The sequence below is a fragment of the Carcharhinus amblyrhynchos genome, chromosome 8 (genome assembly GCF_965287045.1).
Source record: "Carcharhinus amblyrhynchos chromosome 8, sCarAmb.v2.hapA, whole genome shotgun sequence".
NCBI classification, from domain to species: domain Eukaryota; kingdom Metazoa; phylum Chordata; class Chondrichthyes; order Carcharhiniformes; family Carcharhinidae; genus Carcharhinus; species Carcharhinus amblyrhynchos.
Genome location: NC_137331.1, coordinates 21,101,161 through 21,125,419, shown reverse-complemented (window position 1 = coordinate 21,125,419; position 24,259 = coordinate 21,101,161). Strand labels below are relative to the sequence as shown.

The 24,259-nt window shown below is 42.1% G+C and overlaps 1 protein-coding gene across 1 annotated transcript in view; it reads right to left on the bottom strand.

Moving 5' to 3' along the window:
- Nucleotides 1–24,259, bottom strand: part of LOC145346463 (cytosolic non-specific dipeptidase-like) — a 32,566-nt gene that overhangs the window by 6,733 nt on the left and 1,574 nt on the right. The window contains exons 2-9 of the mRNA XM_080193765.1: nucleotides 20,049–20,138; nucleotides 13,585–13,728; nucleotides 13,140–13,302; nucleotides 8,957–9,045; nucleotides 7,444–7,644; nucleotides 6,681–6,765; nucleotides 5,152–5,312; nucleotides 954–1,118 (exon numbers count right to left, since the gene is read on the bottom strand). Coding sequence (XP_080049891.1) covers nucleotides 954–1,118; nucleotides 5,152–5,312; nucleotides 6,681–6,765; nucleotides 7,444–7,644; nucleotides 8,957–9,045; nucleotides 13,140–13,302; nucleotides 13,585–13,728; nucleotides 20,049–20,108 — 1,068 coding nt within the window. The 5' untranslated portion in view covers nucleotides 20,109–20,138. The remainder of the gene's footprint in view (nucleotides 1–953; nucleotides 1,119–5,151; nucleotides 5,313–6,680; nucleotides 6,766–7,443; nucleotides 7,645–8,956; nucleotides 9,046–13,139; nucleotides 13,303–13,584; nucleotides 13,729–20,048; nucleotides 20,139–24,259) is intronic.

Genomic DNA, 24,259 nt, shown 5'->3' with positions numbered 1-24,259 from the left:
ATATAGAAAAGGGTAATGCCATCAATGTAGTTTATATGGATTTTGGCAAAGCCTTTGATAAGGTCCTATATGGGAAACTTGTAAAGAAGATATATTCACATGGGATACAGAGTGCTTATGTGGGTCAGGGTAGAACTCGTCAGAACTCCAAAAGAATTATCTGAAAGCAAGCGACTACAATTCTTCACAAATTGTAGTGTTGCGTAATTTGATTATTATGCAGGCGATTCAGTGACCGTAAAGTGTAAAAAAAAGTTACAAATTGTGGTATTTGATAAATAGCAAACTGACTCTGTAAAACTCTTCAATCCAACAGGTTCATTCAAGCACAGAATTGTTCACCAATTAAAGTAACAGCTGCTGCATCAAATTGCTTTTGAAGCAACAAGATCCAGTTCAAACTGCAAACAAAAACTCAGTCATGCTTACTTTTAATTATGTTCATGAGATTGACAATACTCAGCAATAGAAATGTGTTTGTTATTCAATTAGAACAGAGCCAGATACAAAGTGGAACTCACCCTGTTCAAATAATAGAAATACAAAAATTACACACTCTCGCATTCATCACTGAATAATTTGGATAAATGGTTTCCAGTAGCTCAGCAGTTAAAAACACCAGAACTTTTCCAAGGATGCACAATGTCTTAGCAGCATGTACAAGTGAATAAAAGGGTCTAAGGAGATTCTGCAAAGTGTACCGGGTCGATGAAGGACAGCTAGGCAGATACAGTGCAGACTAAATCACTTTGTATCTGGCTCTGTTCTAAATGAATAACAAACACATTTCTATTGCTGAGTATTGTCAATCTCATGAACATAATTAAAAGTAGGCATGACTGAGTTTTTGTTTGCAGTTTGAGCTGGATCTTGTTGCTTCGAAAGTAATTTGATGCAGCAATTGTTACTTTAATTGGCGTTTGTCTGTTTGTTCCACAGTAAAAACTCAGTACCTGCTTCTCAACCACCGCTGGATCCATGTTAGGCACCAAGCGAATGGAAAACTTCCCGATAACTTTCCTCGGAATGACAGTTTTAGCTCCGGAACCAGCGAAAGCCCCCTCAATTCCATGTAAAGACAAGGATGGATATCGCCATCTGTGCATCAGAATTTGTTGCTGTGAACAATAATCAGAGGGGATCCTACTGTTTAACAGAAGCGAGCATCAAAGCACACAGGATGTTCAACAAGTTAAAAGAGGCCTCGTGAACTTTGATGTTTATCAGGTAGACATATTTAAGTGACATATTTGTTCTTGATTTCTGTATATGTTGATCTGGTTCAAATTGCAACATCTGATTTCATGCCAACAGATTCAAAAAAGCTCCTTAAAGGCTTACAGCAAAGATATAGAGATGCTGGCATTGGATTGGGGTGGACGTAGCAATAAGTCTCACAACACCAGGTTAAAGTCCAACAGGTTTATTTGAAATCACGAGCTTTTGGAGCGCTGCTCCTTCATCGGGTCAGGGGACTCTCCACAAGCTACGAAAACTTGTGATTTCAAATAAACCTGTTGGACTTGATAGGTATGTCCCTGTCAGGCAAGGAGGAATTGGTAGGGCTAGGGAACCGTGGTGCACCAAAAAAGTTGATTCGTTGGTTGAAAGGAAAAAGGATGCTTATGTTCGGATGAGACATGAGGGCTCAGGTAGTGCACTAGAAAACTTTAGATTGGCTAGGAGGGAGTTGAAGAGTGAGCTAAGAAGGGCTAAAAGAGGACATGAGAAGACTTTGGCTGATAGGGTTAAGGAGAATCCTAAGGCGTTCTATAGGTATGTCAAGAACAGAAGGTTGGTTAGGGCAAGATTAGGGCCAGTTATAGACAGCAGAGGCAAGTTATGTGTGGAACCGGGGGAGATTGGAGAGGCATTGAACCAATATTTCTCTTCGGTGTTCACGCAGGGGGACATGGATATAGCTGAGGAGGACACTGGGTTGCAGGGGAGTAGAATTGACAGTGTTACAGTTGATAAGGAGGATGTGCTGGATATTCTGGAGGGTCTGAAAATAGATAAGTCCCCTGGTCCGGATGGGATTTACCCCAGGATTCTCTGGGAGGCAAGGGAAGTGATTGCAGAGCCTCTGGCTCTGATCTTCAGGTCGTCGTTGGCCTCTGGTATAGTACCGGAAGATTGGAGGTTAGCGAATGTTGTCCCATTGTTTAAGAAGGGGAACAGAGACTTCCCCGGGAATTATAGACCGGTGAGTCTCACTTCTGTTGTGGGCAAGGTTTTAGAAAAAATTACTAGGGATAGGATTTATAGTTATTTGGAGAGTAATGAATTGATTGGAGATAGTCAGCATGGTTTTGTGGCGGGTAGGTCGTGCCTTACTAACCTTATTGAGTTTTTTGAGAAAGTGACCAAAGAGGTGGATGGGGGTAAGGCAGTGGACGTGGTGTATATGGATTTTAGTAAGGCGTTTGATAAGGTTCACCATGGTAGGCTTCTGCAGAAAATGCAGATGTATGGGATTGGGGGAGATCTAGGGAATTGGATCAGGAATTGGCTAGCAGATAGGAGACAGAGGGGGGTGGTTGATGGTAAATATTCATCATGGAGTTCGGTTACGAGTGGTGTGCCTCAGGGATCTGTTTTGGGGCCACTGCTGTTTGTAATCTTTATTAATGATCTGGATGAGGGTATAGTTGGGTGGATTAGTAAATTTGCTGATGACACCAAAGTCGGAGGTGTGGTAGATAGTGAGGAAGGGTGTCACAGTTTGCAGGAAGACTTAGACAGGTTGCAGAGCTGGGCCGAGAGGTGGCGGATGGAGTTTAATGCGGAGAAGTGTGAGGTAATTCACTTTGGTAGGAATAACAGATGTGTCGAGTATAGGGCTAACGGGAGGACTTTGAATAGTGTGGATGAGCAGAGGGATCTAGGTGTACATGTACATAGATCCCTGAAAGTTGGGAATCAAGTAGATAAGGTTGTTAAGAAGGCATACGGTGTCTTGGCGTTTATTGGTAGGGGGATTGAATTTAGGAGTCGCAGCGTTATGTTGCAACTGTACACAACTCTGGTGAGGCCGCACTTGGAGTACTGTGTGCAGTTCTGGTCCCCACATTACAGGAAGGATGTGGAGGCTTTGGAGAGGGTGCAGAGGAGGTTTACCAGGATGTTGCCTGGTATGGAGGGAAGGTCCTATGAGGAGAGGCTGAGGGATTTGGGGTTGTTTTCGCTGGAAAGAAGGCGGCTAAGAGGGGATCTTATTGAAACATATAAGATGATTAGAGGTTTAGATAGGGTGGATAGCGATAGCCTTTTTCCTCTGATGGAGAAATCTAGCACGAGGGGGCATGGCTTTAAATTAAGGGGGGGTAGTTATAGGATGGATGTCAGGGGTAGGTTCTTTACCCAGAGGGTGGTGAGGGATTGGAATGCCCTGCCTGCTGCAGTTGTAAATGCGCCTAGTTTGGGGGCGTTTAAGAGATCCGTGGATAGGTTTATGGACGAAAAGGTATTGGTTTAGGTTAGTGGGTCATTGTTTTGTAACTGGTTGGCGCAACATCGTGGGCCGAAGGGCCTGTTCTGCGCTGTAATGTTCTATGACTTTAACCTGTTGTTGTGAGACTTCTTACTGTGTTTACAGGAAAGCCCGGCGGCAGAAATCAACCTTTACTGAAACATTCACAATTCAGCATTCATTTTCAACATTTTATTTCAAAACCAGCATTGCGTTTTGTAGGTTTGCAGCCAATGATGGTAGTCACAGAAACCTTCAGCCTCAAACTATTTTCAATATGGTCTAATGTGATTCTGGTATGAGTTTATACATAAAACTCTTTGAAAACAATTCATATTGACTTGTAACAGCAATTCATAGCTCAATATCAGCATCAATTTAAATGCAGCGAATAGTTTCTTTGCTTTCAAAAAGTCAACCCTTCTAAAATGTTAAAAGGCAACTTTTTCAAAAGTTCCTGTAGTTAAGAATTTTCTATTACAACAAGTTTTAAAATGATCACCTGGGCTGATGTCATTTTAAAACACTTACACTCTGCTAACTGGTTAACCAGATCTCCCCATGATACCAGACTCGAAAATTAATGAACTGGATTCTGTGGTAAGAATAATGGTGAGGCTCAGTGTTCACCATTGCTGAGGAGTAACCCAGCAACATCTGGTGTCTCCACACTCACACATCAGGACCCTGTGGAGACACTCCCATTCAAACATGACAGAAATGAGGCTGAATTGCTTAGATAATCACTAAAGATGCCAGAAAAGACTAGAGACTGTCCATTGCTGCCAAACAGGCTCTTGGGCAGAGAAAATTTACTGTTCAATTGCTGAGTTTTATTGAGATTTTAATTATTGTTGGAGATTTAAAAAAAAATTAAGATAAACTTGAGTTTATTTAAAATTTATTTATTAGTGTCACAAGCAGGCTAACATTAGCACTGCAATGAAGCTACTATGAAAATCCCCTTTCGTCACTCTCCGTCACCTGTTTGGGGATATGGAGGGAGAATTTAGCATAGCCAATGCATATAACCAACACAGCTTTTGGAATGTGGCAGGAAACCAACTCAGACACTGGGAGATCGTGCAGATTCCACACTGACAGGAGTATCCCAAGCCAGGAATCGAACCTGGATCCCTGATGCTGTGAGGCAGCAGTGCTAACCACCATGCACCCACTTTTACTGGTTGTTTATCGCTCACTTAACCCCACTTTTCTTTCATTCTCTTTGCTTTCTGCACGTGATTTTGCATTGAATCAAGTGTTCTAAATTACACTTCCTGGTTTAGATTTCATGTGCCTCAATAAAGGATTGTTCAACCTAATTAGTGAAGGAGACACTCAGTTGCTTCCCCTGTTCACAAGGTTCTACATCTCCTGCAGGGGGTGCTGCGATGCAATGGCAGGTTCCAATGCAAAAGCTCAGGAGATTCTCTGGGCAAGTTAAGGGCCATAGTGAGTGCTCTTCATCTGCCACAGACTCCAAGAGCCAGGTCAGCGTGAACAGTTTGAACAAGTGCAAATATAGACACATACAATTATTAATGATTGCAGTTTCAGTTCCTTTCAGATTCCCACCCTATAAATTCACATCAAGCGTATTCAAAAAGAGGAGAAATAAACAATTCAGGAAGATTAAAACAGCTGTCCACGGAAAGTTTAATTACATACAAACTTACCTTGGTCTCATGCAGCAGCTTACAGGCACCTGTGTCTTTACAGTATTCTTCCATATCAAAGTCTATTTTATCGTACAACTTCTTTTCATCCTCTGTGAGTGGAGCCACTGACTCATCAATACCAGGAATGAGGATTTTTCCCTTTCTGTCCACCAACTTGCCTATTCAAATCGGGAGTTTGGTTAGAAAAGTCCAAGTGCCTCTGCATCAAATCACATGCAATCAGCACCAAAAATGTTAAGCAAGCAAATGAGCTAAAACTCAGGCTGAAAAGAGTTTGGAATTCATAAAACTGGTTTGCTCTATGATTGAGCCTATTAGCACAACAGAGAATGTATATTACAGAACTACAATTACACATCCTCCTCTTGATGCTTTGAAATATGTAAAATTCCTGGTGTATCTATCCCCAAATATGAACATCTTTTTAGATTCGAGTGATTCAAATAGCAAACGTAGGTTACATGTTTGTGACTGAAAACAGTAAATTGCTAATTTCAGGGTTATTATTGGCCATTGGAAGTCTCAGGCAATTCCTGCAGAGTCCTTGTTTTGGGAGTTTGGAGGGGTCCCCAGCACATTGGATGACATGGTGGCACAGTGGTCAGCACCGCCGCCTCACAGCATCAGGGACCCTGGTTCAATTCCTGGCTTGGGGCATTGCCTGCGTGCACGCTGTCCCTGCATCTGAATGGGCTTCCTCCAGGTGCTCTGGTTTCCTCCCACACTCCAAAGATGTGCAGGTTAGGTTGAATGGCCATGGAAAATTACCCCTTAGTGTCAGGGGGACCAGCAGGGTAACTATGGGAGGTTACAGGGATAGGGTTTAGGTAGATTTGATGGGCTGAATGGCCTCCTTCTGCACTGTAGGGATTCTGTCTTCTGGGCTTCAACCATCCAGAAAACGTGAGCTCAGTTCTTTGGCCATGCCTGAGCCAAGTTTGAGGTTTTGCAAATTGATTGCCTTAACTCAAAAGAAGTTTTGTTAATTTTGTGGAAAACATTATTGCAGAGAACTAATTAACAATTTTACTGCATTTAGTCAGCAGACCAAAATGGCTTGGTGGTGAAAATGGAAGCACACTTATCTTTTCAAAAATATAAAAATGTGCTGCAACTCTCCTTTATGAAAATATTCTCACTTAAACAATAAAACAACAAACGCTGTTGTAAACTTTCTTGTTAGCAACAGGTCCATGCTGTTTGCAATGTTTGGGGGCGGGGGGGGGGGGGGTGGTGTGTTGGAGGGAGGTGGAGAAACAGTTCAGGATGAGGTCATGCATGTAAGCTGACCATACTGATTTCTTAAAAGAACACTGTCCCTAATGTTTCCTTCCTCCCAGTGAAAGGATGTCAATATCCTATATGTGTGTGGAAATTGAATAAATAAGGACTTAAAAATTCTGGTCTGGTATTTCAAGAAACTACGTATCTAAATAACCAATGTATTACAGCAAATACTTTCTTGAAAACTGGATTAATTACTGTCAGTCCATTTATTGTAGAGTTAACAGTTCATGAGTTCTTACCCAGTAAGTATATCAGGTCTGTCATTGCTTCATGTATTGTACCACCAAAGACACCAGAGTGCAGATCCTTATTAGAGCATTCAACCTGGACATTGAAAGCATGTTAACATCTAATACTTCATATTTAAACAGCACATTTCCATTCCTTACTGCTAGGCTACTGCAGCAAAGTCTAATACAGCATGATTATGAGTCTGGCTCAAATGCAGATCCTGAACTACAGGGTGTATTAAAACAGTGACATCCAGCAGAGCTCTTCCACTAAAGCCTTCACTTCACTGGTCCAGAATCAAAAAACATGAAGCAAAATACTCTAGATGCTGGAACTCTGAAATAAAGCATTTTTAGATTTTATCTATTTCTTTACTATTCCATGCCAATCATTCTTTGGCCTTGCACTATAATCACTTCCTTCATTTAATCAATCCCACCCTCCAATCAACCCTTCTGTTGCTGCCACCCACAACCGTATTTCTTCCTGCCTCTGCACTTGCTTAGGAGCTAACTTGCTAACTTCCAGTCCTGAGGCATAATCATCAATCTGAATTGCTTCTATCTTTACAGCTGTACCTCAACCTGCTGAGTGTTTCTCCAGCATTTTCTATCTTTAAAATGTAACAATATCGAATCTGAAATTTAAACATTGCCAGGATAGAAATGAAACAACACTTAACTTAACAAGCTTAAAATTCATCTTTAAACATTTGAAGAGTGAAAAGAAACATCTAGGACCATTTAAAATGAAAGAAACTGCAAGCTGTACCTCCACAAAGAAGTAGCAGATACCACGGAGACCATACGTTATACAGGGCTTTTTCTTGCCAAGCCAGTAATTATCAGAAATGCAGACAAAATCTACACCCTTGAAGAAGGTGTCCTTGCGAGCATACACTAGCTCATCAAGACCTTCTGATCCGGACTCCTCCATTCCCTCAAAGCAGAACTTGATATTAACCGGGATATCCTACAGAAAAGTCACAAGGAATTAGTCACAGCAGAAGCAACTGGCTGCTTCTATTTGAAGTTCCAGATTGTGCAAATGTGTTGCGTGGAAATACAAGCCACCAGTTCAGCACAGAAATAGGAGTTATTTACTAGTCCAGGAATACAGAAAGAAAGTAAAAATTCAATATAGATATTGAAACATATCTTTCATCAAATCAAATATGTCTAGTTAGCCATGCTTAATTAATTGATAATTGCATTTAATAGGTAAAATTCACCCATATATAAATAACATACAGAAATAACTACAAATAAACTGACAAGAGCTAGATCTCCAGTGCATAATATGTTGAAGGACTATTACTGGTTACAATAACTGTACCATGTTCAGTGAACTGCTTTGTACTGCTGAAGAAAGGTGCAAAGCTAAACAAAATCACTAGGATAATTCTTGTTGTCAATAAGAAACAAACATAATAGAGACATTGACTAACTCTTAACATAGCTGGTAATCCAAACAGCCTCATTGCAGCATTGTAGAGAAGTAGTGGCATTCCTCATGGTTGGATTCATCATCAGATTTATTATGTATTCAGAGTTGTAGCAGCAATTAGAGTGATGGTGGCGCATGGTGGTGACATCACTAGACTAGCAGTCAAGAAGCTTACGCTAATATTCTGGGAACATGGGTTTGTATCCCACGTGGTTGGGGAAAGAGGAGGGAAGTTGCATTGTTTGCCTATGATTCCAACAGTTGAACAAACATTCCAAAATTTTCAATGGGAAAGAATCAATTTATAAAGTTTCCCTGAACAACAATACTTCAAGATTTAATTAACTGTGTCCACACGCTCATACCTTGAACCAAACATTTTACAGATTAATGAGAGAATTCTTCAGTTTCACACACCCCACTGCTGCTGCCATCGAGAATGGGAAATCTCTGCCCACAGCTGCAGGACAGGAGAATCCCAACCACAGGTAAGGTCAGAGAATTCCGGCCCAAGTCTTTATTCAATGAAAGTATAAATTTTAACCTAGTAACCTCTGAGACGAACACAGCATTTAGAGCATTAAACCTTTCGGGAAAAAGACAAAAATCACACTTTTGCTCTGATAAAACATCTACTCGGGAAGTTCACATTCCAAGTTGTGTCCACACAGCAACTGTCATGTCCAGGACCTATCATTAAATTTTGCACCAATTACTGGAGTGTGAGTTTAGCAACTGGCAAGGAAAGGCTGCAGTTAGCAGAAATCTTTGAACTTTTAGAGATAACACATTACAGCGCACACAACAAAAATTTATCACTAAAGATAACATTTATTACCTGCTTCAGTGTTTGAAGGGCTTCAATACAGTTCAGCCATGCCAGCACTGGTCCTTTGTCATCAGTGGAACCTCTCCCATATAACTTTCCTATAAAAAAGTTTCATATATTAGAACTTTTTTTTGACAGGGTAGACTTCTGATTTAATTTACCCACAGGCTGTGGGAACATTTACAAGGCCAACATTTATTGTCCATCTCCAATTGCCTTCAGGAATGTGGTGGAGACATCAGGATATTGATGGTGAGGGATGCAATGGCTGTAATGCTATAAATGCCAAGGGGAGGTGGTTAGGCTGTATGGAGAATATCATCGCTTGGGTTTGGTGTGGTATGAATATCACATTCCACTTATCAGTCTAAACCTGAATGATGTTCAGGTCTTGCTGCCTGCAGTCATCATGTAAGGAGTTGTAAACTACGCTGAACATTGTTCAATCATCAGCAAACATCCCCCAGTCTGACCTTATAACGGAGGGAAGGCTATTGATGAAGCAGCAGATACTCGAGCTTACGACACTATCGTAAAGAACTGCTGCAGTGATGTCCTGGGGCTGAGGTGACTGGCCTCCAACAACCACAATCATCTTCCCCCACCCCACTGATTCTCATCAACTGAAGTTTCACTAGGCCTCTGGCATGCTCGTTCACTGTAAGAAGTCTCACAACACCAGGTTAAAGTTCACTCGTTCACTGTCAGCTAACCTCATGAAACCAGTTCTTGTGTCCACGTTTGGACTCCAGCTATAACGAGTGGTCCTGGCACAATTCAAGCTACCGTCAATGATCCCTTCAATCAATGCTGATGACTGGCAATGTGATGGGGCAGTTTCCAAAGCAACTTAAATAAAATTAATCTGATGATATGCCCGAATTCAGAACATTTTATCAGCCTTCCCATTTTGCCAATAATCAGTTGACTAACAGGTAGAGATTGAATTACCTATCAATTCCTGTATCAATAATGGATATTTCCAAGACAGGCATGTCTTGTCCAACTGAACTCTAAACTTCAGATAACAGAATTAATGAGTGTTATAAAGTCAGTCAGCAGAACCTAACACTCAGATAGAATCCTGAGCTTGGGAGTTAACAAATGGAGGTCAGGGATTGAAACTGGACTTGCTGAAGACTGTATTGGAACCCTCTAAACAGAACTACAAACCATCATCTGGATTGGGTGGAACAGGTGAGGTCTTCTTAAAGCAAAAAAAAAACCAGAAACACAATAGAAGGCCACTATGCCAAACAGAGTGACTTTAAAACAAACTTATCTAGACAATCTAGTTAGGTAAAACAAGGGTCCAGAATGAAAATCTTTTTATACAGTTACATAGAATTTAGCCCAAGCATGTTTGAAAATGAAAAGTCTGATTTAAAAAAAACAAAATGGAGATGTTGTCATTTTGAAAAATGTTCAGTAAGATTTCTGTATTTATTCCAGTAATAAAATGTGAATTCTTTCCCATCAAGCTCCAAGAGCCTTCACACTTTAATTCATCTCCTACCATCAGCACATTCTTCTACTCCTTCCTTTCTGCATGAATTTATGCAGCCTCCCCTTCAACACAACCATGGGTGGCACAAAAGAAATTGCAAAAGAGCAGGAAGAGCAATATTCCAAAAATAATGTCTCTTCAGAGAACAACAATCACTCATGTTAAATGATGAAACTCATCTGTGTTTCAGTGTCTGTAATGGAGGAATGGAGTATCTGTTTGCAATTTTAAAATCAATACTAAATATCCCATGCCGTAACCTGCTGAATTTGTTCATTTTTTTTTGTTACAACACGATAGTGCCATAGTTGTACACTCCTAACCGGATTATTTTATATACATATGATTTTTTTCAATGCAATGTCGCACACGCAATTCAGCATTTGGACTGCAAATGTGTTCCCGAGTTAAATATTTTATATAGAGCTTGATAGAAAAAAATAAATTTAAATTTGATTATTGAAATAAATACAGGAATCCTACTGAACTTATTTCTTTTGTTACAACTTCTTCATTTTGTTTCAGTTTCTCTAAATCAGGCTTTCCATTTTCAATAAATTTCACTTCAGAGTGTATGCAGTGGGAAGCACATGACTTTCTGCACACTGCCTGTTATTTAAAAACTTCATGTGCCTAGCAGCTGTTTCATTCATTAATATGAGAACCCATTTCCTACAAGTAATACTTGTGTCCACACTCAGCATTGCGTTAGCTATAAGCATGTGATAGAGTAATGTGCTCTTATCTGCTGCAGGAGTAAAAACTGCACCAATAATCTTACAAACTCCTGACCTCCCGTGATGTGCAAACAGAGCACTTTTAAATGGAAGGAAATCTGATCCTTCTCTGTACTTGTGATCTGCCTTCTTACTTGAGTTAACCGCAAACATTCTAACTTGAGAACAGCATTGGCGGAGTCCAGGAACAACCAAAGAAATATATAAGCTTTTAACTAGTGTCCCTCCTCTAATTAATAGATGAAGTTTGCTTATTCAAACCAACCCTTTTTTTGTGTATAAAAATCAATTAGAAAGAACTGTTTCATGATTGTTGCCAGCAATGCAACTGTAGATTAACTCCGTCAAGAAAAGTACACAGGGTCAGAAGGAAAACCAATACAAAATAAATCAAATCATTTTCCAAAAAGACACTTGTGTAACAATTAGGGAGACTGTACAGTAACTCGAAAGGCAATATCTGATGTGGTGCATATATCAAACATGAATAATCAGATTGACGGTGCTAACTTTTCTCAATGGACAAGGATGATTTGTGGCCTCTGTGTGGCTTTCTAAAAGGGAAAAAAAAGAGATCGGCTTGGTCTCAGTCACCAACTTTTCCAGTACCTCTTAAAGGCCACGCAAGAGAGAAGAAAATATGCAAATATAGCGTGGTAGCTTCATGTAACCATCCTTTGATTTCTCAATATTTAAATAGCAAAATCTCAATTTTAATTAACTCTGACTTGTAACGCAAGCAAAAGTCCATAGATCTCCCCAGCAAACAAGAGCAGATGGTGACAATGAAAACAAAAGCTAGAAATTATGGAAACACTGAGCAATCAGACATTTGCAGAATGAACATTTACCATTCTGTATACGTATCCTGGTTCAAAACTGAAAATACCAAGTCAGGAGGTGTATTACTATCATCAAAAGGTGTGCTAAATACAAGACTGTACAAAAATAAGGGCAAAGATTTGGAAAAGTGCAAATAAAATAGGGATAAACTTGATGAATAATGGTTGTCAGATCTATGCGGAACTCATTCTTTGACAATTTGCTGATTTTTTTTTAGTGTAACCACAACCATCTAATGACAAATCTTCACATGATTTTTTTTATGCTTTCAGTTCCAGATTACTTCATATTTTTCTTTGCATTTTTAAACTGTTGAAAGATTTTTGTAAAAAAAAAATCACTGGGAACAGGATCTGGATATCAAATAAGGGGGTTGATGTTAAAATATTAAAATGCATGTTCTCACATCAAAAACTAATGTCACATTTAGGGTTTAAAGGCAATTAGGGAAATGAATATTGTTGCACTAAACAATAGTGATTCGGATTAAGACTTAACCTCTGCTGAAAGAAAAGACAAATTATCTCTGCACTCTCTTAGTTAATCTTTCATGGCTGTGGGAGATAGAAGGGTATTTCGCGAAAAGCTTTAATTTTCTTGTTAGTCAAAAATTTATCTATTCTGTCTTAAAAATATTCAGTCATCCTGTCTCCACTGCACTTCGGAGAAAGAGAGTTCCAAAGATTCAAGATCTTCAGAAAAACTCTTCTCATCTTCATCTTAAATGAGAGCCCTTATTTTAAAACAGTGACCCCTAGTTCCAGTCTCTCTCGCTAAAGTAACATGTTTCAATAAGATCACTTCTCAATCTTCTAAACTCCAAAGGTAATTGTTCAACTTTTCCTCAGAGGATAGCAGCCATTTCAGGTATCAGTCAAGTGAATCTTTCCATAGAATCATTGAGCCCCTACATTGCAGGAGGCGGCAATTCAGCCCATTGGGTCTGCATCAATTCCCCGAAAGAGCATTTTTACTCAGACACACACCACCCTATCTTCATAACCCCATGCATTTACCATGGCTAATCCACCTAACCTACACATCTTTGGGCACTAGGAGGCAATTTAGCATGGCCAAGCCAACTGGGGAAAAAAAACCTCCTTACCATCTTTTTCTACCAGGGTGAAGGGCTCAGTGTCCCAGCCATCCTCAATTTGGGCCGGCTGAACATCCAGATGACCATAGACGCACAATGTCTTCTTTTTTGGGTCATTGCCGAGTGTGGCCAATAGGATCGGAGGAAGAGGAATCTTTGTTCCATCAGGCAGCTGAAAATAAGCACATCGTGTGAGATCAAATTTATGATTTGCGGAAGATTGTAAAACTTGATTGCAGAGAGCACCAATTAGTAATTTCAGGTGTTCAATCCCAAAGAACTGATTACACAAGTAAAACTATCAAAGTTATCGAAAGATGTGAAGTGGGTTGTCAGCCCTCAGGAAACCACGTCTCAAGATTCAACATTCTGAGGAGGAGAAAAGGGAAGAACATTTGGAAAAGACAAATGTATAAAATTGAAGGGAGTTTCAATATGATCAATTGGTTCTCACCGTTTGTTGTCCAATATCAGCCAGTTCCACAGATCCACCCAATCGTTCTACCTCTTTGCCAACAAATTCCACCATCCTTCTGGTTTCGCCCCTCTTCTCTGGCCATCCTGAGACACTCTGAATTGCCACCCAATCTGCCAGGCGCTATGGAAACAAGAGACAGGGAACTGAATTTAAAAAGCTGCCTTGACGTCTGGGATTTTGTCCACAGATTAAAGGTGAATTAGCCATCAAATGGATGGCTATGATGAGGGCTGTTTTCTGCAAACATTCCCCAATATGAATTCTATCTATACAACCACACACACACATTACATCAATTTTGTAGCTATTTAATTATTTGGGGTTTTATGCCTCATTTCTGGCACACTAACCATTTTAACCAAGTATCACAAGAACACAAGAGACAGCAGCAGGAGGAGATCACGCTCCTCAACTAGTGAAAGACTGAGGTTTCATGGATAACCAGTGAAGTTACAGCACAAACGCAGTTTTAAGCGAGCTTTACAATGAATATAAGGGGGGGATATTGAGAAATTGGAGAAATACAGAAGCGAAACTAGAAGTCAGTAGGAAAGAATTAACATTGAATCAAATCAGCACAAGCATACAACACAATCTTGAGATTAAACACAGATTCATTTCTAGACGAACAGTATTAAAAAGAGAAGTAAGGTTAAATTTATATCAAACCTTGATTCAACCATTCTTTGGAGTGCCGTGAATAGCTCTGTTCTTCATATTAAAAAACTATTGAGGCATTGGAAAAGGTGCAATAACAGTTGACAAAAGGTGACAAACAGAATTGAGAACTTATAATGAAGGGCTCAACAGGCTGGAACTCTTTTCTCTAGGAAAGAGAAGGATGAGGAGTGATCTGATAAAAGCCTCCATGGTTATGACTTGCGTAGAATTACAGAAAATGATTCCACTTGTAGGGGTGGCCAAAACAAGCAATCATACATACAAGACAGTCATTAATAAATGTAATAGTGAATGCAGGGTCAAAAGGATCCAAAGCAGTAGGCAGACAGAAGAGAAGTTTGAGGACAGCACAGAAGTTAAAGAGAGCACATTAAGTAGTAAAGGGAGTGTCAGTAATCCTAGTACCAGACAGATCAGACAAAAGCAAGACAGAGAGCAAGGGAAGTCCAGATTAAACTGCGTTTATTTCAATACAAGAGGCCTGACGGGCAAGGCAGATAAATTCAGGGCATGGATGGGTATGTGGGACTGGGATATTGTAGCAATTACTGAAACATGGCTAAGGGAGGACAGGACTGGCAGCTCAATGTTCCAGGGTACAGACGCTATAGGAAAGATAGAACAGGAGGTAAGAAAAGAGGGGGAGTTGCACTTCTCATTAGTGAAACCATCACAGCTGTACTGAAACGGGATACATCAGAGGGTTCGGCCACTGAGTCTACATGGGTAGAACTGAGAAATAAGGAGGAAATTACTTTGATAGGACTGTACCATCGGCCCCCAAATAGTCGGCGGGAAATTGAGGAGCAAATATGTAAGAGGGTTACAGATAGCTCCAAGAAAAATAGGTGGTAATAGTCAGAGATTTTAACTTTCCCAACATTGACTGGGACAGCCATAGTATTAGAGGGTTGGGTGGAGAGAAATTTGTTGAGTGTATTCAGGAGGAATTTCTCATTCAGTACGTGGATGGCCCGACTAGACAGAGGGTAAAACTTGACCTCCTCTTGGGAAATAAGGAAGGGCAGGTGACAGAAGTGTTAGTGAGGGATCACTTTGAGACCAGTGACCATAATTCAATTAGTTTTAAGATAGCTATGGAGAATGATAGGTCTGGCCCAAAAGTTAAAATTCTAAATTGGGGCAAGGCCAACTTTGATGGCATGAGGCAGGAACTTTCAAAAGTTAATTGGGGGAGCCTGTGGGAAGGCAAAGGGATGTCAGGTAAGTGGCATACTTTCAAAAGTGAGGGTTCAGGGTAAACACATTCCTCTTAGAATGAAGGGAAAGGCTGGCAGAAGTTGGGAACCCTGAATGGCTCAGGATATTGAGGCCCTGGTCAAGAAGAAGAGGCACATGATATGCATAGGCAGTTGGGATCAAGCAAATCCCTTGAAGAGTATAGGGGGTGTAGGAGTAGAGTTAAGTGAGAAATCAGGGAGGTCAAAAAAGGGGCACAAGATTGTTTTGGCAGATAAGGCAAAGGAGAATCCAAAGAGCTTCTACAAATACATAAAGGGCAAAAGAGTAACATGGGAGACAGTAGGGCCTCTTAAGGATCAACAAGGTCATTTATGTGCAGATCCACAAGAGATGGGCGAGATCCTAAATGAATATTTCTCATCAGTAATACTGTAGAGAAAAGCATGGATGTTAGGGAACATGGGGAAATAAATAATGATGTCTTGAGGAGCATACACATTACAAAGAAGGAGGTGCTGGAAGTCTTAAAGCGCATTAAGATAGATAAATCCCCGGGACCAGTTGAAGTGTATCCTAAGACATTGTGGGAGGAAATTGTGGGTCCCCTAGCAGAGATATTTGAATCATCGATAGTCACGGGTGAGGTGCCTGAAGATTGGAGAGTGGCAAATGTTGTGCCTTTGTTTAAAAAAGACTGCAGGGAAAAGCCTGGGAACTGCAGGCCAGTGAGCCTCACATTTGGGGCGGCACGGTAGCACAGTGGTTAGCACTGCTGCTTCACAGCTCCAGGGTCCTGGGTTCAATTCCTGGCTCGGGTCACTGTCTGTGTGGAGTTTGCACATTCTCCTCGTGTCTGCGTGGGTTTCCTCCAGGTGCTCTGGTTTCCTCCCACAGTCCAAAAATGTGTGGGTTAGGTTGATTGGCCATGATAAAATTGCCCCTTAGTGTTCAGGGATGTGTAGGTTAGAGGGATTAGTGGGTATAATATGGGGGGTAGGGCCTGGGTGGGATTGTGTTCGGTGCAGACTCGATGGGCCGAAGGGCCTCTTTCTGCACTGTAGGGTTTCTATGATTCTACATTGTTGGAAGCTATTTTGACAGAAATGATCACAGGCATTTAGAGACACAAGGACTGATTAGGGGCAGCCAGCATGGCTTTGTGAATGGAAAATCATGTCTCACAAATTTGACTGAGTTTTTTTTGAAGGGGTAACCAAGAAGGTAGATGAGGGCTGTGCAGTTGATGTTGTCTACATGGACTTTAGCAAGGCCTTTGACAAGGTATCGCATTGTAGATTGTTGCACAAGGTTAAATCTCACGGGATTCGGTGAGAGTATCTAAATGGATACAAAATTGGTTGCTTGACAGAAGCCAGAGGGTGATTGTAGAGAATTGTTTTTTCAAACTGGAGGCCTGTGATCAGCTGTGTGCCTCAGAGATCAGTGCTGGGTTCACTATTATTTAAACCCAGTAGGGTGTGGAGGAGTCAACTTTACAAGAATACCAAGTCGTAATTAAAAATATGTCAAGAAAATATGAAATTCTTGATGGAAAATAATTGGCGGCACAACAAGAGCATAGGACTGGTAAAGATGCTGACTAGAGAGTGGGCTTTGGGAGGTGGGTGAGGGAGTGGGGGAAGGAAAGAGGAGGACAGGTAAAAGAAGGTTCACTGAGTCTTCTGGCACTGGGGGCAAGGGGAGCTCTGCTAAAAACCAAGTACATAAGTAACCTTTTTCAAAATATTTTAATAACAGATTTTGATACATTTTTCATATTTAGAAATTACTCTGTATGAATTTTTAATAATTATGTACTAATGTCAATGTGCTGCTTTATTTGCTGTTTAGTTGGCAATTGGGATCATGTTAATTTCCAAGTGTTAAAATGACGTCGCATTAGAAAATGGGAAGCACCAGGGGTTGACCACAGTACCACCCAGGCCCTATTCCCGTAACCCCACACATTTACCCTGCTAAGCCCCTAACGCTAGGGTCAATTTAGCATGACCAATCAACCTACTCGCACATCTTTGAACTACGGGAGGAAACCAGAACACCCAGAGGAAACCCACGCAGACACGGGAAGAATGTGCAAACTCCACACAGACGTGGCACGAGGCTGGAATTAGGTCCCTGGCACTGTGAGGCAGTAGTGCTAACCACTGTGCCACCCAAAGTACCTGATCTCAGAACTCCAGCTATTAAAAGGAAGGAGAGAAATCTCTTTCCTGGATCGAGTCACACCCAGCACACTGAAAGAATGTTGTGGTTGTCAGGGTTAATTATGTCAGCTCTGGAATGGATTAAATGTACAGGGAGAGATCTTGCACAATGATTCCTACAGCCACACTTATTTTGAGGTCGGTAGAAAAAGATCTGAGTGTGTGTGTCTAGAATTAAAGTTCTCGAAACTTTAATCTAGATTGAGCTGAGATTTGATTTCAAGTAAGAATTGGATTGCAGATTTCAGACTTTGAATACAGTTCGGCCAAGATTTCAGAATCCCGCCTTCACTTCAATAATCTTTTCTCAAATTACAAAATCGCAGTTTGCGGATTTCATGTCTTAAAGGGTTAGCCTCTAAGGATGCAAAGAAGACACTTGCCAGTAAAGTCTGACAGCAGAGATACAGCCAAATCTTGCCTCCACTACCCAGCCTCTGTCCCCAACTGCAGACATTAAAGGCTTGATTTTACCATTGTGTTGCACCCATCTTCAAGTGCAAAGACCTGGTAAAGTTGAGCGTGAGTTGAGCAGCGCAATCCACGTCCACCTCCATGCTGGTTCCCCCTTTAGAAAGGCCCAAAAGTTGATGCAATTGAATTAATGGGCTGCACACCCAACTTTACCAGCGCTTCCCCCTTTACCACCGCGTTCGCCTTGAGGGCAGTCGATCGCCCTCTCCACATTAGCGGCTGACGACAATTTGCTAAGCACCATTATGATGCCCTGGTGCAAACTAGTCTGACTTCTTTCTGAGCTCTGCATGCACCTAGGTCCACATCTGTGTAGTGGGCAAGGGATCTGGGGGCTCCTGCAGACTATCAGGTGGTGGCCTTTAGAGGACAAGCGCAGTGAGGCTCTTGAGGGGGATAGGAATGAAATGCTTGGAGGTCAGGGTTGGAAACATGCAGGGTGCTGAGGCTGGGAGGATCTGGGGGAGATTTGGAGGAAGATACAAGATGGGATTCAGCACTCACCCTTTGCATGGATGAGGTCATTGACTTTTTTCTGGCACTGTTTCCAGGTTTAAGGGACCAGTGCCTCAGCACTGACCAAGGCGGCAACTTTCTCCCAGGCCACATTTCGATCAGAACTCCTGGGGAGAAGAGGGAGTCCCACCTCACCTCTGCTGCATCCAGCAGTCTCCCCAGGTCGCCCTCAGAAAATCGGGGGGGCTGGTCATGCACACATTTTGTGCAGGAATACCTACCTGTCCATTCTTGTGTTTTTAATGGGACTCCACGTCATTAGGGCAGATCAGCTGCAGGCAGTTTAGCAGGGCATTCCAGCAAGTTCCATGCAGTTTGCTTGTTAGCATTCAGGGGAAGGCAATGGGATACTTGCAGGTGTGCCAATGGGGAGGGGAGCGGGTAGATCAACGCTTCAATGATTGGGGACAGGGGAGAGAGGGGGAGGTTCACACATCGGTGTCCGGAGGAGATGGGGGTCTTGCGTGGGAGGGTGCTGGGTAAGGGAGAATACCCTGCCTGATATCTGTAGGGTGGGGGTGGGGGTGGATCTCTGCCTGAAATCGGTGGGGGGGAAAATGGAGGGGGTCTAAGATGGCTGGCAGGGGGTGGGATTATAGGGGTCAGTAATGTTGTGTTGGTGGGGCAATGTCTGTGGGGTCTGGGAGGGGGGGGCATTACCCGCCCCAGGAGGGATGTGGCAAGGGAGCATTATTTGATCATTTTTATTTGCGCATGCGCAGTTGGAGGCGCCGATTTCAGGATTTCAGATGCGTTAAGCGCCACCCATGGGCTTGTGCAGCAGGATTCGGAATTGCTAATATTTTTTCAGACAGAGTGCCTATAGGGGCAACAAGTCTAAGAGTCAGATCTGAAACACTCCCAGTTTTAAGTCCACCCAGCACTTAGAATCAAAATGGTAAAAAAGAGCCCTAGATTTACCCTTCTGCACTGTGCTCCCAGTCACAGATGGTCTTCTCATTTAGAAATAACTCTGAACTATGAACTGTACACTGCACAAGTGCCAAAAGTTTCTTTTAAATTAATGAGGAGTTACTTCCATATCTACAATGATACGGAAGTAGTGAGCTTATACTGGCTGACATGAAGTAGCTGACATAGAATTACTAGACTCCTCAAAAAGGACAAGGATTTCTCTATTAAACTGTATGAACATTAAACACTTTCTGGCCAGCACACTCCCAATAATAATTCACAATCAACTGATCAAATGTTCAACTCCAACACCATAAAATTATTTTTACTCCAGATCATTAATGCTGAGTTTTTTTTTAAATACTGTACTATAAAAATGTGTTTGCAGAAATGTTAAAAAAGCAGTAACAGTAAAAATAAACTTACTTTGACGTACAACTCCTGATTGTCATCGATGTGCTTGAAAAGTTTGGGAAGGTACGACATCACTCTGGTTAGCAGGCTGCAGCTGGAGCTCTGAAAGGAGACTTGTGCTAAGTAACGCCAACTAGATTCAGCATCTTCCTGTTTTTAAAGGCTGGCAAAACCTGAAGTTCCACCCACTCAAAACTGAAACCACTGCACAATATCGAATTGAGGCATATCGTAATTGAGCTAACTAACCCTCTTTGTTCAAAAAAGGAAAACAAGGTAGTATGGTGACAGCAATATGAAACCTTCCTTTTATAGAACAGAGGCAATGTTCATGCAAGCTCCCACTAACCACCTTTTATAATCAGTGCTGCATTCTGACTCCAGATCTCCAGCATGCATCAACATCTGCCGAGGGTAGCCTTCCCCTAGCAACAATAATTTACTTCTCCCCTTGACTGTGCAGGAGCAGAACTGTAAACAAAGGTAGGCAGCTGCAATGAAAGATGACACTGCGAAGCACAATTCTGTTCTCTTCCCACATATCAAGCATGTTAAACATAGAGACTAGAAACAGGGGTGGCCACTCAGTCCTTCGAGCCTGCTCCACCATTCAGTTTGATCATGTCGGATCATCGAATTCAATATCCTGATCCACCCCCTTCACCCCATATCCTTTGTTCCCTTTAGTCCCAAGAGCTTTATCTAATTTCTTCTTGAAAAATCAGGCAACGTTCTGGCCTCAACTACATTCTGTGGTAGTGAATTCTACACATTCGCCACCCTCCAGGTGAAGAACTTTCTCCCCACCTCAGTTTTAAAAGGTTTACCCCTTATCCTCAAACTATGTTCTGGACTCCACCATCATTGGGAGCATTCTTTCTGACCCTGTCTAACCCTGTTAGAATTTTACATCTTTCTATGAGATCTTCTCTCACTCCACTAAATGCCAGAATGTTATGTTTTTGAAGAGCAACGGTCTTTACTTATTAGTTATGGGCAGATTAGAATCACACTAACCACTTAAGTTACCAAAGGGCAGAGGAAATTCCCCACCATAAGTAACACAGGTAAGGGACGAATTCTCTACCATCTGATCCAAGCTAATGGAGTAGAGTGGGTGAATTCACAGCACTTTCACACTTCTCAGGATATAGGTGCTTCTGTTCCCAAATGCAGGCCGAAAATATACAAGTGGTTTCTGATTTGCATGTAATTGAAGACCTGGCATAAATTATGCTTGTTTCAAACTCTATATGGGCAGCACGGTAGCACAGTGGTTAACGCTGCTGCTTCACAGCTCCAGGGTCCTGGGTTCGACACCCGGCTTGGGTCATTGTCTGTGTGGAGTTTGCACATTCTCCTCATGTCTGCGTGGGTTTCCTCCAGGTACTCTGGTTTCCTCCCACAGTCCAAAGACGTGCAGGTTAGGTTGATTGGCCAAACTAAGAAATTGTCCCTTAGTGTCCAGGGATGTGTAGGTTGGAGGGATTAGTGGTATAATATGTAGAGATACGGGGGGAGGACCCAATCAAGGTATATAAGATTATGATGGACAGAGACAGAGTGGGTAAGGGGCAGCTGTTCCCCTTAGTTGAAAGGCCAGTCGCGAGAGGATGTAAGTTCAAGGTGAGCAGCAGGAGGTTTAGGGGGATGTGAGGAAAAACCTTTCTACTCAGGGGGTAATGATGGTCTGGAATGTGCTGGTGGGTAGTAGAGACAGGTTGCCTCACATCCTTTAAAAAGTACCTTGGCACATCACAACATTCAGGACTACGGGCTAACTGCTGGCAGATGGGATTAGGTGGGAGTTCACGTGTTTCCAATGTGTCGGTGTGGACTTGATAGGCCAAAGAGCCTCTTCTGCACTGTATGATTCTATAAATCTGCATTGAACCAGCATAACTGGACAGGGTTTCGTAAAGCAAATTGTTTTTAAAAATATTCCTTGATATATTTAACAGACAAGTTGGTGCCATTTGATTCACCCAGCTGAAATGGGCTTATCACAAAAAACAAGCATTTTAAAAATCAGTGTTTCATCCTCTACCTGTTACAATTTAAACTACGTAATGACTTATGCTAGCAACACTGGTATACTGCTATCAGTTTCTTCACAAGTTAAAATAACATTATATTCAAAGTTTGAATGCTAATATACGAAAAACAGCTTAATTTTAAAAGCTTTGCTGAAGCTCACAACCAGAGCAATTAGTCCACCTCCTGGCAGTGATTAATTTAATCAGGAGAGCAATGTTGAGACTGGGTCTAGCTTCTGGGGCAAAACTTCATAGAAACTTGACTTGAGCTGAACTTGTCTTTTACTCCCTTCCCCAACCTGCCTTGGTGCGGTCTACAGGTTGCATTCCAACCTGATGCTCTGCACTCCACTATGCTGTTACTTAGTGGTGAAAGCCATCATCTTTCGCACTGTTTTTGTCAATAAACAATGCGATCGAATACAAATCTCCAGTCCATATTGTCTATGCATCATCATTTGCAGTAGGTATGGTAAACACATTAAAAAAATTTTTCTGAGTCTTAGGAGCTACTACAAGATTCAGCAGCTCAGATTTAAGCAGGAGAATGTGGTGAAGTGGGGGCAGCTGGGAATATAAATGGGGAAAATGGAGGGGTCACAGCACCAGTAAAGTGTGAACACGGAAAGAAATTTGCCCAATCCTTACAGCACCTCAATCCTTAAAACAGATTAAAGTTGACGTTAAGAAAGCCAGTTAGCACATAACCAACAAATCATTGGACACAAATGGGGTAATTCAGAAAGCTAAAAAATGTTTGTAGAAATTAATTTGCAATCCTCCCCCCACCTCTACATATGCAAGGACATAGAAGATTTTCACCACAACCATTAAAAAATTACAAGCCAAGTAATATTTTACACAAAGTCGCAAGATTCTTTTGTCCTCATCTTCACTCCTCTACAGTAGAGCAGTAAAGTCCTTTATGTGGGAATGCATATCAATGCAATGGTTACAGATTCCAGATAAAATGGAGTTGTAGTAAGAAATAAGCAAGATAAGAGTATGAAATCATAGCACGTGCAAAAAATAACTTGGCGGTCTGCAAGAAAGTGGACTTTATATCCTTTGAACAATGACTAATGAACACTGATTTTTTTTTTAAATTGACAGTTAAAATTTTAATATATAAATGCATAACTAACCTTATTTTAACTCTCATCTACCAAATTAAAGTACTGATTAACATTTTGGTGACTTATACTATTAAATAATGCAAATTTTTAACAACCAGTAGTTCCAGATTTGCAGTGTTGAATGGCTCTGAAGCTGAGAAAACTTCTCACCAGTTGATACCAGTTTAGCTCAGATAGCAAAACAACACATTTGTTGGGGGATTCTCTCTGGGGACACAAAGTTGAGTCGAGCCTCGAGGTGAGAGGGACGTGGTCAAGCAAGTTAGAACCTGTGCCAGGGAGAAGTAGCAGGGACAGCAGGCCCTAGTTGGGAGCCTCACATGCAGGGACTCATTTTTTTTGTGGCAGTGGGGGACGCTGGCAATGTTCGGGGGAAGGGGGCCAATGCTGGCAATAGAGGGGGCTGATGGAGGGGAGGCAATGCTGGTAATAAGAACATAAGAAATAGGAGCAGGAGTAGGCCATCTAGCCCTTCGAGCCTGCCCCGCCATTCAATAAGATCATGGCTGATCTGTCGTGGCTCAGTTCCACTTTCCCGCCCTCTCCCCATAACCCTTAATCCCCTCTCTTATCAAAAACCCATCAACCCGCGACTTAAAAATATTTAGCGAGGCAGCCTCCACCACTTCAACGGGCAGAGAATTCCAGAGATTCACCACCCTTTGAGTGAAGAAGTTCCTCCTCAACTCCGTTCTAAACAGCCCCCCCTTTATCTTGAGGCTGTGCCCCCTAGTCCTACTGTCCTTTCTGAGCGGGAAGAACCTCTCAACCTGCAGGGGGGGGGGGGGGAGAGAAAGGGGGGGGGAGAGAAAGGGGGGGGGGAGAGAAAGGGGGGGGGAGAGAAAGGGGGGGGGAGAGAAAGGGGGGGGGAGAGAAAGGGGGGGGGAGAGAAAGGGGGGGGGAGAGAAAGGGGGGGGGAGAGAAAGGGGGGGGGAGAGAAAGGGGGGGGGAGAGAAAGGGGGGGGGAGAGAAAGGGGGGGGGAGAGAAAGGGGGGGGGAGAGAAAGGGGGGGGGAGAGAAAGGGGGGGGGAGAGAAAGGGGGGGGGAGAGA